The sequence below is a fragment of the Phyllopteryx taeniolatus genome, chromosome 1 (assembly GCF_024500385.1).
Source record: "Phyllopteryx taeniolatus isolate TA_2022b chromosome 1, UOR_Ptae_1.2, whole genome shotgun sequence".
Classification (NCBI taxonomy): Eukaryota; Metazoa; Chordata; class Actinopteri; order Syngnathiformes; family Syngnathidae; genus Phyllopteryx; species Phyllopteryx taeniolatus.
This window is the reverse complement of record NC_084502.1, coordinates 21809600-21832729: the sequence shown is the minus strand read 5'-3', so window position 1 is coordinate 21832729 and position 23130 is coordinate 21809600. Positions and strand designations below refer to the sequence as shown.

At 41.4% G+C, this 23130-nt stretch overlaps 2 protein-coding genes and 1 long non-coding RNA gene across 3 annotated transcripts in view; all 3 read right to left on the bottom strand.

Moving 5' to 3' along the window:
* Positions 1-394, bottom strand: part of LOC133481667 (kelch domain-containing protein 8B-like) — a 137151-nt gene extending 136757 nt beyond the window's left edge. The window contains exon 1 of the mRNA XM_061780832.1: positions 28-394. The gene's annotated coding sequence lies outside the window, so the exon portion shown is untranslated. The remainder of the gene's footprint in view (positions 1-27) is intronic.
* A 1850-nt stretch (positions 395-2244) lies between these two features.
* On the bottom strand, positions 2245-23098 carry si:dkey-32e6.3 (uncharacterized). The gene is made up of 6 exons (XM_061780828.1): positions 22716-23098; positions 20785-20957; positions 16193-16411; positions 8884-9044; positions 8659-8791; positions 2245-4605 (listed from the first exon to the last, which is right to left on the bottom strand). The coding sequence occupies exons 1-6, from the start codon at positions 22966-22968 to the stop codon at positions 4429-4431; spliced, it is 1116 nt and encodes a 371-aa protein (XP_061636812.1). The 5' UTR covers positions 22969-23098; the 3' UTR covers positions 2245-4428.
* LOC133481656 (uncharacterized) lies at positions 5878-8652 on the bottom strand. The gene is made up of 2 exons (XR_009789593.1): positions 6291-8652; positions 5878-6139 (listed from the first exon to the last, which is right to left on the bottom strand). It is a non-coding gene; the product is annotated as an uncharacterized LOC133481656 (long non-coding RNA).
* Positions 23099-23130: the final 32 nt, after the last annotated feature.

Sequence of the window (23130 nt, the reverse complement as noted above, 5' to 3'; positions counted from 1 at the left end):
TGTAAAAAAATAAAAAAGTGTGTGTACCTTTCAAGACGGCAGATATGGTCCCAGCGTGCAGCGATGGTGCCACGTAGTCCATCGGTACCCAATCAGTCACGACGTGTTTCCTGGGTGCAGATGCGCATTTGTGGTTCATATAAAGCGCCAGCATCCAACTGCGTGCCCTCCTTCATAACATCCAGCTGCCCTCCGATCCCCTTCTCGCTCTTTTTCTCTGCATGTGGCGCGCCAGTGCGCACCACTGACGCAACCGCCCACTGCGCGCGAGCTCCACCTGATTCCGCCGCCCTCAAGTGACAATTTCGACACACTCGTTGACATTTATCATCACGGGTGGAGAAAAGCAGGATATGGTGTTTAATTGCATCTATTTCGGTAGCCTCCAACAACACCAGGTAACTCACCTGATAAAAGAGAAACTGCTTCAAATTATCCAGGTGGGACGCTGCTGCCCTCGTGTGGACAAGTTAGAGGCTGCAGTCAATTATGCACTGATCCATGCTATATACTGTAGAGCAGCCAAGGGTTCTAAAATTTGACATGGGAGAATTTTAGTCAAGGACTCCCTTATAATCCTAACACCAATAGACCATTTTGTAATATTTGTAAACAATAGGCGCCAGAGTACTTCCGGGTGGCAGAAAAGTGAGTGGCTATTGCTGTCCTAAATTGAAAACAATGACAAAAACTCAGGTTTGACGTTGCGCTGCCAGATAGACCACAAAAGGTTTTGGTATTTTATTTTATTTTTTTCCTATAAAAAAAATATAATAATAAAAATGTTTCATTAATCTATCAGAACCTCTGGATGACGATAAATCGAGAGAATGTCATAAATAGTTGCACAGAGACGATCACAAGATGTGTGTAAGATGTTTGGTTAAGTGGTCTATCGAACGGCTAGCTTGCTAGCTCTCGTCACATTATCCATTTCACTGCCCAAAGATCAAAACTATGCCATTTATCTGAAAAGTCAATTAGCCAGTCCCTGACCTTAATGTCTGTATTTCTGTCTTGTTGAAATGTAAATGTTCGGTCTCCCTTGGAAGCAAATTACATCACGCAACATCTTTTTGACCGACACTTGACACATTCAGGCTAGAATTATCATGCAAGCCATTTACCTTGTTTTCCCACTCACTATGCCTTGCCTCAGTCAAGTGTCATACTAGTGGACGGGTTTGTCTACAAGGGGAAAGCTCCGTCTTCTGCCGCCTGAAAATATGTGACTGTGAAGTCATGGTGAAAAGGTCCGAACATACAGTAACTGCCATCTGGACCTCTAAATGTCATGGTAATTATTCCTATTTATTTATTTTACAGTTGAACATTTGCCTTTATATGCTGGGACTGGTGGACGATTGGTTAGAGCATCAGCCTCACAGTTCTGAGGACCGGGGTTCAATCCCTGGCCCCGCCTGTGTGGAGTTTGCATGTTCTCCCCGTGCCTGCATGGGTTTTCTCCGGGCACTCCGGTTTCTTCCCACATCCCAAAAACATGCATAACTTGGAGACTCTAAATTGCCCGTAGGTGTGAATGTGAGTGCGAATGGTTGTTTGTTTTCTATGTGCCCTGCGATTGGCTGGCAACCAGTTCAGGGTGTACCCCGCCATAAAAAATAAAATAAAATTTTAAAAAAGCAACTAGCCAGTTTAATTCAGACAACAACAAAATGAGCGGAATCCTTTTGACACCGTTTTGTGATTGATAAGTAAGGAGTCTGGTGGAAGACCATCCAATTGTGCTAAACAATCACAGGCATGGTGGGCATTATACATTTATCCATTCATTGCAAAAACAGTGAGTGATTTATCAACAACTGACCTGCGGAATGTTTTTCCAAGCTTTAAATATTTTGCAGTGATCACTTTGCCTCACCTGGACATTGCCTCACCTGGACAATTCTACATTGGAAAAAAAGCATAAGAGAGCAAGACATTTTTGCATTCTTGCATGGATGACAGATAGGCTGCTGTATACGATAAGTCACAATTATATCAGAGCTTTTAATTGGAGTAATTATTTTAGTTTACTCGTTTCATTGGTGCACCAATCCAATCTCTAAATGCAGGTATGTACTTAAAAAAAACACACACACAATTTATTGTTAATTGGTTTGTGGACCACCAAAGCAGCATTACTGTGTCCCTATACCTAATAGGGGCTGAGCCCAGCCAGCCCCAAGAGTGAAGGGCATCATATTCCCTCAACCTGTGACACACTTCACATATGACACAAGGTTCGCTAATCCATCAGACTCCTCTTTAATGAAACTCTCAATTACACACACGCTGCAGGAAATTCAGAAATGCCTCATTGAACACTCACTGAAACATGTCTGCCGAAAGCTTTAAAGGTCCTGTAGTTTGGCTATTTTAGACCTCCATAGAATGACTCACTAACATGGACTTTGTATAAAACTGTCAATTTCATTTACAAAAACACCTTGGTTTTGTCATACGAGGGTCCAGAAAAGGCCCTTCTGTCAGCTACTCGTTTGACCCAGTTTTGTATCTGCTTTGTGCATATTTGACTAAGACCACCCCTTTCCTAATTGGTTGCCTCCGTGTCGAAGAACCACTTGTGAGAGGAAATGTGTTTGTTATGTTGACAGCGCTGGCTCGGGAGCGGAAAGGAAGGCAGAGAGCTTCTCTAGTGACGTAAATAAGGTTGAGAAATTTGAATCACCTGGTTTCAGCCCTCTTGGCAAAAATATGTCCCCTTTAAGATTTGGAATCTTTTAGGCTTCCAACAGAAACTGATACATTTTGTTGAATAAGAACTACTTGTCTGGGAATGTATTACAAAATAAAACATACTTGTTAAATGCTGAATGAAATGCAGAGTACATTTAATGGCTCTTTTGGACCTTCTAATGAAACCCCACAGGACTTGAGGCAGTCACATCACACGCATCCATCAAGATCCTGTTTATGGGTAACTGATATTTTGCAATGGTCACAACATTTAACTTTAAATGTTTGATTCACCAATTTTTATTTGACATCAGTTGATCATATCTAATCAGTTTGATGTAACAGAAGCATCCAAAAAGTGATTAATAACTGATGACGCAGTCAAATTGATGTTTCATATGGTTAAATGTTAATGTTCTGCATGTATAACGGCATTAACAATATACAGTACTTTGAATGAGATGCAAATTGATTAGAATTTTGAAAGGCATTCACCACCATTTAAAGATATTCAAAATATATGTTTCCACCGTCAAACAGTCATAAATAACTGCACTCATTTTTCCACCAACAAGCATTCAAAATGCCCCAAACTGAAGCCATACAGTAAAAGCAAATATTAAATAGCAGTAACCCAGTATCTTCAAGATTAATGTTTGCATTGGAGGGGACCTGATGCAAGCAGCTAACAGTGGAGTGCTGACTGAGTCAAGGCCAAAGAACCCTAATTTGGATTAGTACCAAATTAAATACCTTAATTGATACCCACCTCCTGCATATGGCTGACTTTAGTCATTATAATGCAGATGATGTTCAGGTAAATAACCCCACTGCAAAAAATCTCTATCCTGGAATCTGCACATTTGTTTGTTATTTGTGCAGTTTCTAGGATAGAGCTTTTATTTGTTGGGCCACAAAAGATTTGAACCCCGGTCCTCAGAACTCTGAGGCAGATGTGCTAACCAGTCATTCACCGTGCTGCCAATTTGGTGACTAATTATTCAAAATGGGAAATCCACGTCTCAAAGTAGGATGCTTGTGTTCTGCTAATACCCGGCATTAATTTACAGCATTTTACTGGTGAAGATAGTTTAATTTATTACTATTCCTTTTCTTAACTAAAAAGCAAGTAAATCGCCAGGTTTTTTCTTTGCAATTAAATAGGAACGCTGTTTTTGTTTTTGTTTTTTTAATAAAAAACCTAGGAGATTGTTTTTCCATTGGAAAGGGGCAAGACTCAAGTGTGACATTAATTCCATTCATCAACTCAATCAAGCTGCTTATGTAGTCTTTCTTCAATTTGCCAATGTGGTTATTTTTCCTTTTCACCTGAGCTGACTGGATGAAATGGCCTTCGGTGAAAGGAAGCGCTAAAGGTTACAGTGCCACCAGATGCTTCGACCTGCAATTGACAGCTTGCAGATGTATGTTCATGTCGACTGTCTTTTTTTTTTTTTTTTGGCGATTGCTATTGCACTGAGTAACTATGATTATGATACATATATTTCTTACTACGGCCAGGATAATAATTTTACCAAATACTGTTTACAATCTCTTCAGAGTGTATTGCTTCTTTAATAAGCTATATATTATCTAAAAACATAAAAGTCATTCTTTAAGAAAGTAACATTTCCGTCCATGAAATTCCAACAGCCCTGAGATCATGATAACCTGATATGGAGTTGTTGAGACCAGACACGTGATTAAGAGAGGACACTCAGCTATGCTCTAGGCCGACCCCTGCTGGACATTTCTCTCATAGTTCGTCTGACAGATGTGTACACGGCGGGTGAAGTAGTCCGGCTCAGAAATGGCCTTGAGGAGGTCTGTCTGGATCAAGGTGATGTCATAAAGCTCCGAGATGCAGGCTGTGCGAGTGTCCGAGCCGTCTTGCTCAATGAAAACCTGGACCAGACACAGAGTCGGTTTTTAAACACAACTGTATTGGAAGCTACTTTGCATTTCACACCACACGAACATGCAAAAGAACAACCAAATATGAGTAATGTAATTATTATAAGTCCCGCCTCCTTCTAGATTTGATTGCTCTGGAGGAGACAAGTGATTGAGGGAAGATAATGTTTCGAAAAAATTGAAGCAGAAACTACTAAGTGGTGTCATCAATAAGGTATGTAAGACAGGAACAACAGGTTTACTGAGATGGAAACCAAACATTTGTCATTCCTGCAAGCTAAAATTGCTTGGACCAGGTCCAACGCACAACAAGGACTAGAGATTTCTCTTCTGCGCTCCGTCGTCCTCTGAGGTCGTACAATTTGGAATTCAACCAAATTTGAGGGCAGACTGAAATGTGCTACTAAACACGCTCAAACTTCAGTCTAAAACTCACAAGATTTCAGAGAACCTTACAAGAAGCTCAGGTCAATTAGAATCAAAGGATTAACTCTTCGATGGTGTCTTTTTTGCAACACAACACAGTGACAATAAGGGGGAAGAAGAAGAATGCATACCGCAAGATTCCTGATGTGAGCAGACTCACATTCAAAGCATTAATACTTTTGACCAATTTGTACCAAAATGTAATGCCTTCTACCTGGGCCTATAAAGTTTAACAGAAATTGTTTTGGATTATTTATTTATTTTTATTTTTTTACATTCGGCTCATTTGCGTCTACGAATTTGATCACATATAATTGCCAATGTCTAACTTTCATCAACTGAACCAACACACTCGCAAAGGAAGAGCAGAGCTGGAAGTCACAGTACTTGAAGTAGCTTTAAAATGTTCTTACTAAATGGGACTTGACATTATACAAAACATTAAAAAAATGACTCATTTAACTCATTCACTGCCAGCCGTTTCCTGAGTAAAGAACCCCATAGACTGCCAGGCATTTTTGAGCAATTTCATTCGTTTTTCAAGCCCCGAAGAATAAATAGTGTGTACTATGACTATGTAAACACCAAAACCACCAAAAGAAAGATCAGACTCTCTTCTTTCATCAGGAAAAAAGTTTGTCTCTAGCTTATACCGTTCTTTAGTAATCAGCAGTCAAATATAGGCTACTTTCAGCCAAATCAGTTTCTGGAGGAACAAAAATGAGAAAACAGCCTTTTTGTGAAAGCAGACAGATTCAGCAGAACAATGCCTTTGACACCAATATTTTTTTTCTTTAGTGAAAATCTCAAACATCTGAACATAAAACACTGAGAAAGTACTTTTGACATAAAATTTTATTTACATGTAAAACTATGTACAGAATATCCATGAACAAATGGGGCTCCACACTTGCACTTTCTTGCTCGTAATTCTCCTCCTCTGCCTTTTGCTCAATAGTCCACGTTTTTATTACCTTGCGCATAAAATCTAGCAACGTTTTATCCACATCTGGATTTTATTCTTAGGTGGCGGTGAACGGGATCTTGTGTGGTTGTCATTGTCCTTGAAACCAGTCCCTACTTCTGCTCGAAGCACAACCTGTGCAGTTTAGAAATATAACTATTACTATAAAAATACATTGTAGAAATTGCTGTATTGGGACGTAAGTTTTAAAAAATACATTACTACAATTACTAGAGAATACTTTTTATTGAAACATGTTTTGCAAGGGTAAAGAAAAAAAACCTACTTTTCTTCGTTGCAATCCTAAATGACGTTCGCCTTGCAGGTGTTCCATTACTGCAAGATGGACGAGCTAGAAATGGAAAATTCAAATCAGTACTGGTAACAGATGTTACATTGTAATGTAAACTAGTGGGACTAAATTATTTTTATGTAGCAAGGATTGAGGAGCATGTTTGTTCGCTAAATATAGCTAACGAGAGTTGCAAATGAGTTACCTTTGTCTCCATTTATCAGCCGGAGGAAGCTCCGGATGAAGCTCTGCTGCTTCCAGGCGATCCAGAGGGAGTTCACTCGTCTGACGATTCCGGATCCCATTTACCGTATTTTCACGACCATAAGGCGCACTTAAAAGTCTTAAATTTTCTCCAAAATGGACGGGCGCCTGATGTGTGCACCGAGTTCCGAAATCTGTAAATGTTGTTTGTTGCTTTGATGAGCGCGCCGCTTGACTGACTGGGAGAATTTCCTGCCGACACGCTGCTTATATAGAGAAGAAATGCGGACGTGACTGAGGACAGCATGCAGACATTAAAGGGGGAAGGGTGCGCATGAAAGAAGACGCTAAAGGCACGCCCCCAGCAGATATATAGTGCTGGTATGTGCATTGTGCAAAACAACATCGGTTTGGCCAAGGACCCCCGAAAATGGCACCTACGAAGAGACACGCTTACGAAGCACAGTTTAAACTGCAAGCTATCAGTTACGCGGAGGAACATGGGAATCGAGCAGCCGTGAGAGAATTCAAGACCAACGGATCCATGGTTCGCAAGTGGAGGAAGCAGGAAAACGAGCTTCGCCAAGTCAAGAAGACAATGCTGAGTTTCCGCGGAAACAAGGCGAGGTGGCCCGAGTTGGAAGACCAACTCGAGCAATAGATTAATGATCTAAGAACAGCCGGGAGAAGCATCATTGCTGAACAGCCCCCCCCTGGCAACGAGACTGACTCCGACAATGACGAGAGGGAACCCGGCATGTTTGATGGAGAACTTGCCCAGCTGTTCATTTCGGATACAGAAGATGAGGACTTTGATGGATTTGTGGATGAGGATTGATCAAAAAATAACGTTAAATACTTCAATAAAGTACAACCAAACTCAGTTTTGCTGCCGCTGCCTTTTTAAAAACATATGCTAGCATGCATGCTAGCATATGTTTTAGTGTGCATGCATGCTACCGTATGTTTTAAGCTAGCGTATGTTTTACCATGCCTGCACCCAATAATACGGTGCACCTTATGTATGTGTTAAATACAGAAATAGACCCCGTAACTGAGACTGCGCCTTTTAATACGGTGCGCCTTATGGTCGTGAAAATACGGTACTCAAATCCTGGTCGGCAGACGATCAGCTGGCAAGGTGCCGAGAGCATCTCGCCCCAGCATTTTGGGCGATAGCTTTGCAACACAGCGATCGGCTCAGAATGTCATCCTTTATTCCCTTGCATGAGCTAAGCATAGGTGTCAAACTCAAGGCCTAGGGGCCAGATGCGGCCCGCCACATTATTCTATGTGGTCCGCGAAAGCAAATCATGCTCGTCAACTTCTGTGATTTTTGCGAAAATCTGTACCCAAATTCCAAATTGTCATAATAATTAACAGTTATGTTGAGATATTGCATTTTTTCTGGAACCAAACCCTTCTTCTACAGTAACTTAAACAATACTTGAACAATCTATTATTCTTGTCTTCTGAGTTCAAAACTAGTTAGCCCTCAATTTTTTGTGTAATGGTAATAATATGATTAGGTGATTAAACATTTATATGATTTCACTGTTCTAATGGCCGGCTGAGGGAAATCATAACTACAATGCGCCCCGAGAAAAAAATTTGTTTGACACACCTGACTAAATAAAGCGTCATTCCTGTCGGTCGCAGGAATATTTTTCTTGCCTTGGCGCAGTAAATTTCTAGTACCGAAAGCTTTTTTTTTTCTCGATTTTTTTCATTTTGTCTTCTCTCTTTTCCGCCATTATACTTGCCTCTTCTCATCGTCTCTTGCACCCCGCCTTCTTCTTCTTCTTCCTCTTGTTCACCTCAATGCATTGTTGCCCTCTACAGGGTGCCATTCTCATTGGAGTTATCCAGAGGCTTGACGATCACACATAAACTCCACAAGACCCTCCCCCACTCATCCCCGTTAAAAAAAAAAAGCCATTGCCGTCTTTAGATGGGATTGGCAAGGAATAGCTCGATTCTGAATGACATCTTTGGACAGCAGTGGCAGGGAATGAGTTAAAAATTAGTGAGGCAGAGAGTGAGAATATTGCCCTTTGTTCATTATACGCTATATGAAATATTACAAATGAGATTGAAAATGTGTGTGAAAAATAAGTGGAAAAAAAGAGCTGTGCCAAAGGTCATAGTTGTGTGCTACCTTGGGATGCACGACAGTATCCTCATCATTCTGTCGTATGTTGTCATCTATGAAGATGTGTTGAACGTGCTTGTCAAAGGGATCCACCCACAACGGCTTCCCACCCTGGATGGAGAACGTTTTAGTCATCCACCTGGATGAAGGAATAAAAAACAGTGGGAAGTGAATAAAAGTGTATTCAGGAGACTGAAGCCACCTCAATTGTACAGAGGGAATCAGGTGTACCATTCATAGTCATCCTGGAAGCCTCCGAGTCCATTTGCGCTGCTAAAGAATTGGTACAGCCCTCTCTCTCCGTCACGGGTCGACAGTCGCTCTGCGCCTCTGGTCAGAAGAACCCCTTTCGGGCTGCAGCGGATCTTGCCTGGTGTCTTGTTCACATTTAACTGAGCAGGAGAGAAGTTCACTCAGGACTTTGCTAGAAGTACACAACAGTACGACTACTGGGAGATTGATGGGCCCTCATTCCATAACACATTATTTTCACACGAACCTTCTTAAAGTGGACTAAAGCACAGTGTCTATTAAAACAGGGGCTACTACTTGAGGAAATACTATATTTATACATTTATTTATTTTAGAGTGATTCTCAGTGTGATACCGGTACCACTAGTGGTACGCAAAATAATCACTGCCTAATTACAGTTCAGTTGTATTTACAACCCCAATTCCAATGAAGTTGGGACGTTGTGTTAAACATAAATAAAACCAGAATACAATGATTTGCAAATCATGTTCGACCAATATTTAATTGAATACAATACAAAGACAAGATATTTAATGTTCAAACTGATAAACCTTATTGTTTTTAGCAAATAATTAACTTGGAATTTTATGGCTGCAACACGTTCCAAAAAAGCTGGGACAGTCTGTTGTCGTATTTTACGCTTCATAATGCGCCACACATTTTCAATGGGAGACAGGTCTGGACTGCAGGCATGCCAGTCTAGTACCCGCACTTGTACTACAAAGCCACGCTGTTGTAACACGTGCAGAATGTGGTTTGGCATTGTCTTGCTGAAATAAGCAGGGGCGTGCATGAAAAAGATGTTGCTTGGATAGCAGTATATGGTTCTCCAAAACCTGTATGTACGTTTCAGCATTAATGGTGCCTTCACAGATGTGTAAGTTGCCCATGCCATTGGCACTAACACATCCCCATACCATCACAGATGCTGGATTTTGAACCTTGCGTCCATAACAGTCCGGATGGTTCTTTTCCTCTTTGGCCCAGAGGACACGACGTCCACAATTTCCCAAAACAATTTGAAATGTGGGCTCGTCGGACCACAGAACACTTTTCCACTTCGCATCAGTCCATCTTAGATGAACTCGGGCCCAGAGAAGCCGGCGGCGTTTCTGGGTGTTGTTGATAAATGGCTTTTGCTTTGCATAGTAGAATTTCAAGTTGCACTTACAGATGTAGCGCTGAACTGTATTTACTGACATTGGTTTTCTGAAGTGTTCCTGAGCCAATGTGGTGATATCCTTTCCACATTGATGTCGGTTTTGGATGCAGTGCCACCTGAGGGATCGAAGGTCACGGGCATTCAATGTTGGCTTTCGACCTTGCCGCTTATATGCAGTGATTTTTCCAGATTCTCTGAACCCTTTGATGATATTATGGACCGCAGATGATGAAATCCATAAATTCCTTGCAATTGTATGTTGAGGAACATTGTCCTTAAACTGTTCGACTATTTTCTCACGCACTTGTTCACAAAGAGGTGAACCTCGCCCCATCTTTGCTTATGAATGACTGAGCAATTCAGGGAAGCTCCTTTTATACCCAATCATGGCACCCACCTGTTCCCAATTAGCGTGTTCACCTGTGGGATGTTCCAAACAGTTGTTTGATGAGTATTCCTCAACTTTCTCAGTCTTTTTTGCCACCTGTCCCAGCTTTTTTGGAAAGTGTTGCAGCCATAAAATTCTAAGTTAATGATTATTTGCTTTCAATTTGAACATTAAATATCTTGTCTTTGTAGTGTATTCAATTAAATATAGGCTGAACATGATTTGCAAATCATTGTATTCTCTTTTTATTTATGTTTATTTTATGTTCCCAATTAGCGTGTTCACCTGTGGGATGTTCCAAACAGTTGTTTGATGAGTATTCCTCAACTTTCTCAGTCTTTTTTGCCACCTGTCCCAGCTTTTTTGGAAAGTGTTGCAGCCATAAAGTTCTAAGTTAATGCTTATTTGCTAAAAACAACAAAGTTGATCAGTTTGAACATTAAATATTTTGTCTTTGTAGTGTATTCAATTAAATATAGGTTGAACATGATTTGCAAATCATTCTATTCTGTTTTTATTTATGTTTAACACAACGTCCCAACTTCATTGGAATTGGGGTTGTAACTTTTAAGTTCAATACATTTGGATTTAACAATGGTTTGTTTGTTAATATTTAGGTACAATTTTTATTTAACTTTTATGGGCAATACATTTTAATTGAATCATTTATATAGGTACAGTTTTTATTATTCTATAGTTACAGTACAGTACACTTACCATTCAACCTGTGCATAATGTTGCAGTGGCTTACAATAATATTGAAACATACTTTTTAGGAATAAAACCAGTCGTCTTTGACGAACACTTGGGTCTACTCAGGTATTGTATTATTATTTTGGCCATGATGGAGGAACCTAGCGTGCTACAAATATTTCATGGTGGTACTGGGTGTAAAAAGTATGGAAAACATAGTCAGAGATGGTTTCAGGTGCCAATATGCGAATTTAAATTGAATAAAACTTGGTACTATGCACAACCAGTTCAGGGTGTGCCCCGCCTCCTGCCCGATGACAGCTGGGATAGGCTCCAGCATGCCCGCGACCCTAGTGAGGAGAAGCGGCTCAGAAAATGGATGGATGGATGGTACTATACAGCGGTGCGAAAAAGTGTTTGCCACCCCTTCCTGAGAACACAAAATGCAGTTTTTAAATGAAGGTTTTTATTATTAAGGAAGGAAAAAAATTCAAACGTTGATGGCCCTGTATGTAAAAATGCCCCCTAAACCTATTAACTGGTTGAGCCACCCTTAGCATCAACAACTACAATCAAGCGTTTGCAATGACTTGCAATTAGTCTCTTAGAGCGCTGTGGAGGAATTTTGGCCCACTCATCTTTGCAGAATTGTTGTAATTCCTCCACATTGGAGGGTTTTCCAGCATGAACCGCCTTTTTAAGGTCATGCCACAGCATCTCAATAGGATTCAGGTCAGGACTTTGATGAGGCCCCTCAAAAGTCTTCATTTTGTTTTTCTTCAGCCATTCAGAGCGTCACAGGTCCCCTGCTGGACCCCCTGCAGTTTGCCTACCGAGCGAACAGGTCTGCGGATATGCAGTCAACATGGGACTGTACTTCATTCTAGAACACCTTGACAGTGCAGGGACCTACGCGACGATCCTGTTCGTGGACTTCAGCTCAGCGTTCAACACCATCATCCCTGAACTACTTTCCTCCAAGCTTCTCCAGCTCAGCGTCTCACCTGCCATTTGCCAGTGGATTTACAGCTTCCTGACGGGCAGGACACAGCAGGTGAGGCTGGGGGAGACCATCTCATCCACACGCAGCTTCTGTACTGGGGCGCCCCAAGGTTGTGTCCTCTCTCCGCTGCTTTTCTCTCTCTACACGAACGACTGCACCTCAACGCACCCGGCTGTCAAACTCCTGAAGTTTGTAGATGACACCACTCTCATCGGCCTCATCAAGGACGGTGACGAGTCTGCATATCGACAGGAAGTGGAGCGGCTGGAGCTGTGGTGGGGCCGAAACAACCTGGAGCTGAACACGCTCAAGACTGTAGAGATGATCGTGGACTTCAGGAGGCATCCTTCGCCACAGCTGCCCCTCACGCTGTCCAGCTGCCTTGTGTCAACCGTCGAGACCTTCAAGTTCCTGGGAATTAGAGTCTCTCAGGACCTGAAGTGGGCAATCAACATCAACTCCGTCCTCAAAAAGGCCCAGCAGAGGATATACTTCCTGCGACTTCTGAGAAAGCACGGGCTGCCACAGGAGCTGCTGAGGCAGTTCTACACAGCGGTCATCGAGTCAGTCCTGTGTTCTTCCATCACAGTCTGGTTTGGTGCTGCTACAAAAAAGGACAAACTCCGACTGCAACAGACAATCAAAACTGCTGAAAAGATTGTTGGTACCCCACTCCCCGCCCTTAAGGACTTGCACGCTGCCAGAACTAAGACAAGAGCGTGCCAAATCCTCTCGGACCCTCCACATCCCGGTCACCGGCTCTTCCAGCTCCTTCCCTCAGGTAGGCGCTACCGATCAATGCAAACTAGAACTAGCAGACATTCCAACAGCTTCTTCCCTCTTGCAATCAACTTCTTAAACAGCTAACCTACAATTCCATTGCAACATGCTGCCAATTTTTTTGTCTTGTGTTTTTATGTCTCAAAAGTATTTTCTGTCAAATGGCTATCTGTTGTCTTACTAGAACTACCAGAGACAAATTCCTTGTGTGTTTTTTGACATACTTGACAAATAAAGATGATTTTGATTCTGATTCTTAACTGAGGCAAGTGAGGCCTGCAGGTCTTTGGATGTTGTTGTAGGGTCTTTTGGGACCTCTTGGATGAGTCGTCACTGCGTGGTTGGGGTAATTTTGGTTGGTCGGCCACTCCTTAAAAGGTTCACCACTGTTCCATGTTTTCGCTATTTGTGGATAATGGCGCTCACTGTGGTTCGCTGGAGTCCCAAAGCTTTAGAAATGGCTTTATAACCTTTTCCACACTGATCTCAGTTACCTTTTTCCTCATTTGTTCTTAAATTTCTTTAGCTCTCGGCATGATGTCGAGATTTTGAGAATCTTTTGGTCTACTTCACTTTGTCAGGCAGGTCCTATTTATGTGATTTTTTGATTGTGAACAGGTGTGGCAGTAACAAGCCTAGGTGTGGCTGGAGAAATTCAACTCAGGTATGATGAACCACAGTTCAAGCCTCTTCTTTATACTCCCGCATTGCATCACGTGACCGACGAATTGCCCCGTGCAGCACCTTTACGTAGCTTGCCGTGCACCCGACAAAAATAGTTGCTGCGCATCGAACGTCGCGGAGATCATCACTCGTGATTGGTCCGTTTTAGTCACATGCTGTGATGACGTACCAGCATTCCATTGGTTCTACATACCATCTACGTCGCCGCCTTCTTGATCAATTTTGCAGCATAATTAAACGTATCATCTGGTCATCTAGGTCCATTTGTTCTGTTGCGGTCGCCATTGTTGTTGTTCCTTGTTACTGAAAGGAAAGTAAAAACGGCTACTGGAAATGTAAAAAAAAAAAATAATGCAGAGGAAACTCCACCCTGTAGTGTCCAATCCAATACCAGCCATAGCGACACCCCCGACTTGGAGGAGAACTGCAGCACACTTTCAGAACAGCGCACGTGGGTTGCGCTCGAGTATAAAGGCAAACTACGCGTGGGACAGCCGCAGTGACGTCAGCGCGGTCGCCGTCTGCGCGAGTATAAAGAAGCCTTTATGTTTCAACGGGGGGGGGCAAACACTTTTTCCCACAGGACCATGTAGGTTTGGATTTTATTTCTACCTTAACAATAAAAAAACATTTTAAAACTGTATTTTGTGTTTACTTTAGTTGTCTTTGGTTAATATTTAAATTAGCTTGACGATGGGAAACATTTAAGTGGGACAAATATGCAAAAAAAGAAATCAGGAAGGGGTCAAACACTTTCACACAACTGTACCTACCTATGCCTCTGGAGGATTTTAATATGAACAAGCTAAAAACCAGCAGTACAAACCCCAAGCCCATGTAGGTGACAGTGAAGATGTACCACTGACGTAGTGCACAGTCGTTCTCTCTCTCAGTTCCGTCGACTTACCACAAAGTTGTCATAACGACCACCTTTTTAGACTACAAATTTTTCATGGCAGATCGATGCAGCCTTTCACAAAACACATTCAGTGCACAATCACAGTCTGCCTTCTGCACGCTCACCTTCTAGCTGGAGGATGTATAGCACCTGACAAGTGATTTTTTTTTTTTTTTTTTTTTACTAAGCTTACCCTGACAGGTCAGAAAAACAAACTTCTATAAGTTCTCCAGAACTCAAATAATTCAATTATTAGAGGCTACAGTTTTTGAGAACAGTTCTATCATTGAAGGATTAGATGTGAGAAGAGAGACTAGGATTTTCTGCCTCAAAAGCAATCAATATCTCAAAAACTGATGCTAGTTTTTAATTTTTCATCCACACTTTTGTCAGTGTGGATGCTAGAATGCCATTTTGTGTGAATCAGGTGCAGGCTGCAGGATACCCAATCTACTAGTGTGGTTTTGTACAATATTTAGCGCTTGAGAGCATGAAACAAGTGTGAGTGTCACTTCTCCCAAACTCAAACTCAAACGCCCCAATCCGTTAAAGAGATCAATTTTAGTAATGATATAGAGCTGCATTCATCAAAGTGCTCCTCTTTGTGGAAGTCTGAGAATGTGTCTCCACTAGTTGTATATAAAGGATGACCATAGAACTAAAGTAATAATATATGGCGATAGACACCCACAATGTATCCCACAGGGCATCCTCCATTTTTGGCCCATGTTGAGATCTTGCATAGAAAATTCGAACATGATCCAAATCTAGATCTACGTTCGCTGCCCACAATTTATCTGCGCTAACAGAAAGGCAATTTTGAATGGAATGTATATTCAGATACAAAGGGAAAAAAATAGCGCCTTTTTAAGTTGTAGACTAATATGCAAAAAGGTTGACCTGTACTTGAATCATGATACCCATCACTTTTAAGGCCACTGCCATTCTTAAGTACATATTTTTTTACTTCTACATTATATTTTTGTGTAGAAGTTACTTATTAGATTAGACTAGATTTTAGACAAGAATACTGACGATGCCTTACCATTACAGTATGTTTTTTAAGACAAACGTCGACTCAATAATATTCTATATAGTCAACTCTGATTACAGGGCATATAAGCTTAAAATATTAGCAGTTTTTTGTTCAGTCAATTAAAATACAAACCTAACTATAGTGGTAAATAACAATAACAGTAATGGATATCATCCCCATAACATTAAACAATAGCACCCATGTCAGAACTCACTTGTCCTCAAACCCCAATATTGCACATATACGCTCCTTTTCCAAAGACAGCATTGGAGTTCACTGTCAAAAGAAGGGAAAGTGGAAATAATTTTTCCAAAGGAAACAAAGGATTCATCCAGGACATTTTACTCTCTCTCATTTCACATGGCAAATTGGTCAACCATTTCCAAGAAGACCTGAAGTTTTATAGAAGGAAGAGCAGACTGAAACTATAAAAAAACCACTCGCAGAAAATTTCCCAGCAGCAGCGGGTAAACAGCATTACAAGTGGTGATTCAGGAAACTGATTTCTTTTCAAATAAATGTCAGCCTTTGTATATTATGGAGCAACTGATTGAAAATGTGCTGTGGTCGTGTTTGCGAAGGTCGAGTGACACTTCAAATCAGTGAGTGGAGACAATGCTTAGATTGAGTGTGACTATTTCACCTTCAGATCAGGGAGATCAGGAAACAGGGGATGGGCGCCCTGAGTCAGTGCTTTGGATACAGCATTTAGCACACGAGGTAGGTCACTTCCAAACGTACGAAAGTGGACGGCAAACTCGGTCCCTTGCTGCGTCAGGTCTTTGAGCAGCTGGAAAAAGGAAGGAAGGATCCAGTGGTAGAGTCGTCCATCCTCCGCCTTTATTGTCAGCTCTCGGTCTCCCTGTGGGGAGGCCAATGCGTCAATACAAAATACAGTGATCCCTCGTTTTTCACGGTTAATGGGGACCAGAACCCCCCGCGAAAGTTGAAAAATACCAAGTAGGATTTGCCCCCCCCCCCAGGAATTTTTGTCTATGTGGGTACCAGAATATTTAAAATATGTAAACAGTATTTATACTTTACATATTTGAGACAAAGATTACAACAGTAAACGTATTTACTTAAATCTTTAATTATAAAACCTTATACAGTAATTAACATTCATCAATATTGCCTTCTGAGAGAGGCGAAAAGGCTTGCGTTGGTGGCGGAGGACAGGCTCTCACTTGACTCGTATAGGCTTTAGGTTCACTCGGAGACTCGTCTGCTGATGGTGTAGCTGGGGTTTTACCTTGGAGAAAAACATGGTGATGGGTAGTTGTTGTCTTTGTTTTTTCTTTTGTACAAGGACATAACACCGTCTCTTATTACGCGGCGTTACCACACGTTTCGCTTCCTTATTGAAGCAGTTTTGCGGATGTTTGCTTCCTCTTTCTTGATGTACGACACTGTAGATTCATTCACGGCATAATGGCGTGCCACAGATGCATAACTTCTGTCCTCTTTGATCATATCTAAAAGTTTCACTTTTTCGCTGATGGCCATCATCTTCTTCTTCCTCTTGGGCGCCCCGGAGGAAGCTTTCGCAGGGGCACAGCACTTAGGCGGCATTGTAAGGGCTTAACTAATCCAAAAACGTTATCGCTTAAACAAAAAACGCCATCACGAACACAACACTAAGATACAGTATGCGAGTCAGTAAAGGGAAGATGCTGGGTGAGGCTGCGATGATGCGCAGCCAATCAGCTCACGGGATAAATCCACCCGTGCTCTCATTGGTCGATGTCGCGCCGGGAACCAATCACGCGCCTTGTATGAGTGCCCGTGGCATGTACAGTACAGTACAGGCATGTACAAAGCCTCTGAGTCACTCATCTCTTTGTTTGGCATGCAGGGAAACCTTTTTTTTAATGAATATTTTGGAAAAGCCCGTGAAGCACTGAAGCCACAAAACGTGAAGTGGCGAGGGAACACTGTATAGTCTCAAGAAAATGGACGGATGGATGGATCTTGTTTGTTGGGGCAACTACCAAAGTACATTCTGTTGGAGCTCTGAAAGCGGACTAGCAGTAAATGCAGTAAGACTCCAGCTTCACCATATGGGTCATCACTTGATAGCAAAGGTTTTTGGTGCTTCATTTCTTTTTACACTTGTGACAATTATCCAACCATTTTCTGTACTGCTTATCCTCACTAGGATCACCATCTTTGGGCGAGAGGCGGGATACACCCTGGACTAGTCGCCAGCCAATCGCAGGGTACGTATAAACAAACAACCATTCGCACTCACATTCACACCGACGGGTAATTTAGAGTTTTCAATTAACCTAGCATGCATGTTTTGGGATGTGGGAGGAAACCAGAGTACCTGGAGAAAAGCCACACAAGCAAGGGGAAAACATGAAAACTCCACACAATGGAGGACCGAATTTGAACCCGGTTCCTCAGTACTGTGAGGGAGATGTGCTATAACCAGTCGACCACCGTTCCGCCTCGTGACAAAAATTGTGTTTTTCACATCTGTATTTGTTATTACAGTAAAAACAATGTGTTTTTTTTAATTATCTCAATATAAACAGTGGTTAACAGCAACGGGGCAGGGAATCCAGGCAATTGCCTCGGCAATTGCCTCGGCCCCCCGAACTGAAGAGACGGCTGACGTTATCAATGACAAAACAATGACAATGCTTTAACACTGGGAGAAAAAAACAAGTATTGAGAATCCCCCGCATAGGGTCCCTTATTAGCCAGTGGCGAGTCGGGCGCTCCGAGAGACAGCTCATATGGTAATCGCCAAGAACCTAAAGGACCAAGGTCTAGAAGTGCTAAAGCAGGAGACCGCAGTGGTGGAAAGGGTTCTCATCCTCGGGCTCTACCAAACACCGTCCGACGGGGGAGGACGTATTCCTTCATACGGTGACTTGAACTGTGTAGATGACAGCCACAGACAAAAAGACTGTTTCTGGCTATTAGACACTCTACTTCAATATTGCTAAACACTAAGTGATCAAAAACATAAAAAATTATTACATATCGATAAACACTAAGTAATTAAAAAAAAAGTTAATCAAAAACATTAAAAGTATAATATGTATTAACAAAACAACCCTACAGTCATCCAGAAATTCACACCTCAGGTTTAAGAAAATCCTTCATGAGCAGGTTGTACATCAGTCATGCAACAAAGTTAGACTGAGGAATATGAATCATTGTCATCATTTGAGTCGTCATTGTCATCCAAGAGCAAAACGGTCAGCAAAACGTTCATCAGAGACTCAACAGTGAAATTGTGAATATTGGCTATGACGACTGCATCACCAACATTGTCAGGAATGTATGTGCATCAGGTTTGGTTCAAGAGTACAAACACCGCCCTGAGAAGCCAACAGTAGATCAAGTGTCATGCGCTTTTGGAGGGCTACTTCACGAATTGCATTAATTTCCACACGTGAAGCCTCAAGAATCGTCAGGGTAGTGTTAACAAAACTAGAAAAGCGATAACTTTGAGTTTCATATCTTAACATCAATTTGCCCACCCCAATTTGAGGAAATAGAGTCTTGGTACCTGTTCTCCAAACCTTGTGATCAGTGGGGACATCTGTGCCCCAAACTGGATCGTGTTCTTTAAATTGGGCCTGTCTGCGTCAACGGGGTGTGGCAGAGATAATGTATGAGTGGTCTGTCAAAGCAATTGGGACACACCAACCTGACCAAGCGGAAAAACATTTGCCAAAACAGTCCATATCATTACATAACTGGAAACCCTGTAGACACTACAGTGACGAGTCGGGATTCAGGAATCTTCATAATGGGGCCCACTACAAACAGTTGTGTTGTTATCATTTTTATTTGCACATTACAGGTAGTGATGCACCGAAATGGAAATTCTTGACCGAAACTGAAAATCCCCAGCCCGAAAACAAAAGAAAGAAAGAAATTATCAATCAATCAATGACTCAAACATTATTTGTAAGGGCTTTTCATACAAGAAAAATGAAACACAAAGCACTTTACAATAAAATATAGAAATAAATCAAACCCACAAATTGCTAATTATAAAACTATGCCAATTATTAGTAAAATTGCATTTATGGCTAGGACTGCAGAGCTGCCAGCCTATAGAAATTCACTTACAGAACAATTTTAATTTTCATACTTTTAAAGTTTTGTCAAGATCATTACCGCGAGACAGTTATTGCAGTATATTATGTAATAGGATAAAAATAAATAAATAAATTGCACACTGTTCAATATCACAACATAATCATTAGTCTATCATTGTAATCGTTAATAAATTATGGCTTAAATATTCAACATGACAGACGCATTTGCAGCCTAATGTCTTCTCTTGCATGCTCTTTTTGTATTTCCTGTATCCACTATTGGTGCTGAAATGATGAAAATTTCCCTATTGTGGAACTAATAAAGGTTATCTTATAAAGATTTATTATATTAATGTCCTTTTAAATTATAGGTTCAGCAACATAGCAGCAGTGACGTACTAATTTGTTTCCGGTCCCTGTTATGGCTGTTTAGCGTCGTATATGACAGTATTTTCCTCTGTAAACGCGTACTAAATTGCCTGCTATTTTGCTCTTCAAAGTTGCCTAATCTTCGCTATAACGCACTTCCAGCCACTGAACAGCGGAAAGCAGCGGGGCTGGGCGACAATAGGGACGCTCAGTTTGGGCTAGTGTCGTTTAATGTTGTGACATGTAGTTTCGGTAGTTTTATTTCAGTGAAAAAAGGCTTTCAGTCTTAAACCGAAAATACTTTTTGGGACTTTTTTGCCTGAAACATTTTGGTGCATCACAAATTTCACGATTTTTGTTGTTGTTGTTGTTATTTGCAATGTATGTGAGGTTTGTTTTCAGTAGCAAGTTCTAACAACATGACAAGATTTCCCCAAAATGATAGTCTGTCTGGTTGGAATGGTCACTTCAACCAGAGTACAAAACACCAATAATTTTGAAAATTGGATGATGGGCTTCCGAAGAAATTAAGTCTTTACTGTGGTTAAAAAAAAATTACTCTTTGGCTAATTTTTTTCACAATATTACCTATAGAAAACCTGATTTAAATTTTTTTTTTTTTTTAAAACAGCCACAAATTAGAGTAAAACACTATAATGTCATAAGTTTTTTAAAACGTCTCCTCTACCTTATCGTTTTGTCTGTGACAATTTTTTTAATTAATAAAAGAAATATTTGCTTTTCCATAGTCCTGGTTTTTGTTTTTTAATAATCCGTTCATTTTGTCTCCGAGGACACTTACCTTTACACCCTCAGGCCAGCGCAGCAAGTTAAGATGTTCCTCCAGAATCCCACGAAAGCATCTACCTGCAGCAGAGGTGAACCCAGGAGTAGTTCCAAACTGAGAGTAGTAGTTGATGGCATCGTCACATGGTGGAAGCAGGGAAGGAGAGTTACTCAACCATTCCCACTTGCCTACGAATGGAAAGAGACTTTTGAGATATAGACCAGACTAGTCTTAAGAATCTCTATTGGACCATTTTCTGTGTATTTTTTACAACTGGTCAGCACATCTGCCTCACAGTTCTGAGGACCCGGGTTCAAATCCGGTCTCGCCTGTGTGGCGTTTGCATCTTCTCCCCGTGCCTGTGTGGGTTTTCTCCGGGTACTCTGGTTTCCTCCCACATCCCAAAAACATGCATGGTAGGTTAATTGAAGACTAAATTGCCCTGAGGTGTGAATGTGAGTGCGACTGGTTGTTTGTTTATATGTGCCCTGCGATTGGCTGGCGACCAGTTCAGGGTCTACGCTCCTCTCGCCTGAAGATAGCTGGGATAGGCTCCAGCACGCGACCCTTGTCAGGATAATCTGTATGGAAAATGGATGGATGTTCTACAACTTAAAAAGTTACTACCATATTGTATATTTGAAAACACTGCACTCAGGTGTCCACACCCCCCAGCTCTCCCATGATATTGTCACATTTGCAAATTAGCCTAATGAACTAATACACAAATGAGGTATAGGACATTACGTGATTGCTCAGTGACTCCGTTTTTATGTCTCAAAACTATGTTTTCTGTTGTCATACAAGAGCAGCTCCAACTACTGGAGACAAATTCCTTGTGCGTTTTTGACATACTTGGCAAATAAAGATTATTCTGATTCTGAATGTATTTGAAGGGCTCTATCTAGTGACGTTGTTCAAGCCTCAACACCTCATCTCCAGATATGTCTCGCAGTACTACTCTGTGTGGTAAATGCACCAGTGAAATCACATAGCGCTTGAGTTTACGTTTAACACATTTATACCCAACCAATGTGCTGTGAGAGCTCATCAGGTGTGTTGTGGGAAAATATCCAATTTCACATAATTGATCTGTAAATTTGTATTCATTTACTATGAATAATTGCCTTTGTTCATCAAGCTATGCCAGCAACGTATAGACAAGCAGAACGATTAAATGCTGCCACTATCAGGGGTGTCAAACTCATTGTCACCGGCCACGTTGTCGTTACTGTTCCCTTCAGAAGGCCATTATGACTGGGAAACCATATAAATGTTTAATCGCCTCATCATTTTATTATATATACACACAACAAATTAATAGATAACTAGTTTTGAAATCAGAAGTCAAACATACTAGTTTGTTCAGCTATTGTTCACGTTATCGTAAAAAGGGTTTTAGCGACATTTTTCCCCCCCCAATATCTCAGCATTATTATTTATTACATATGGCAATTTGAAATTTTGATCCAGATTTTAGCAAGAATCATGGAAGTAGACACAATTTGCTTTCACGGGCCTTTTAAAATGATAGGGTGGGCCGGATCTGGCCCTTGGACCTTGAGTTTAACACCATGCACAAGCTTGTCGAAAGTCCAATTAACCTGTGTTCCCACATGTTGCAAAGCACGCCCATTATTTCAGTGTATATATACATTTTGTGACCTTTTTGGTAGTGAGCCGTGAGATTTTTTTTCTCTTGTAAAATATGTGCCTTGGCTTCAAAGGGCTGGGAAACGCTACGTTCCTGTCATTCGGCAAACGTTCCATTTATTTCAAATAATAATGTACATTCTGATGGCGATGGAGAGGAGATACTCGAATGAAACAAGGCTGTTTCCAACACTGAATTAGGTTATGTCCCTACCGCATCACCTGAGTCGGCACAACCGTCGAACCGAAACTCTCGCGGTTTTTGTTTTAGGGTTGAAGACAAAATGGTTTACCTTTGCTCATTTTGCCCCAAGTGACAGTCGTCATAAAATAATCCAGGGCAGCCACTGTCCCTTGGCACGTTACTGCGTCTGACACCAGAATGGTGTTATTGAGGTCCACATGTAGGATTATTTTTTTATTCCGCTCGTGACGAGCAGGAAACGCCGATGGGTTCGTCCCGGGCGCAGGCTCAGAGACATCTCGGTAATTGGTGTCATCGTTGTCTTCAGCTCGGGGGCTGTTGTTTCCACTGATGTCGGCCATGACTACAACACTACGAGTGGTAGTTTGTTTGAAGACAATTCAGCTTTGCTACCTACCGGCCAACCGGACGAAAGTTAAAACAGCTCGTTGACTTCATCAACCGGGTTTAAATTCTTCTTCTGCGGGGTAATAGCATAAGGGTTGACTTGAGCGCCACCCTTT

Coding starts and splice junctions, on each gene's coding strand:
- si:dkey-32e6.3 (XM_061780828.1), bottom strand. CDS start 22,968: ATGGCCGACATCAGTGGAAACAACAGCCCCCGAGCTGAAGACAACGAT. Junction 16,412..20,784: donor GCTGGCCTGAGGGTGTAAAG/GTAAGTGTCCTC, acceptor GCCTCCCCACAG/GGAGACCGAGAGCTGACAAT. Junction 8,792..8,883: donor TTCCAGGATGACTATGAATG/GTACACCTGATT, acceptor TCCTTCATCCAG/GTGGATGACTAAAACGTTCT.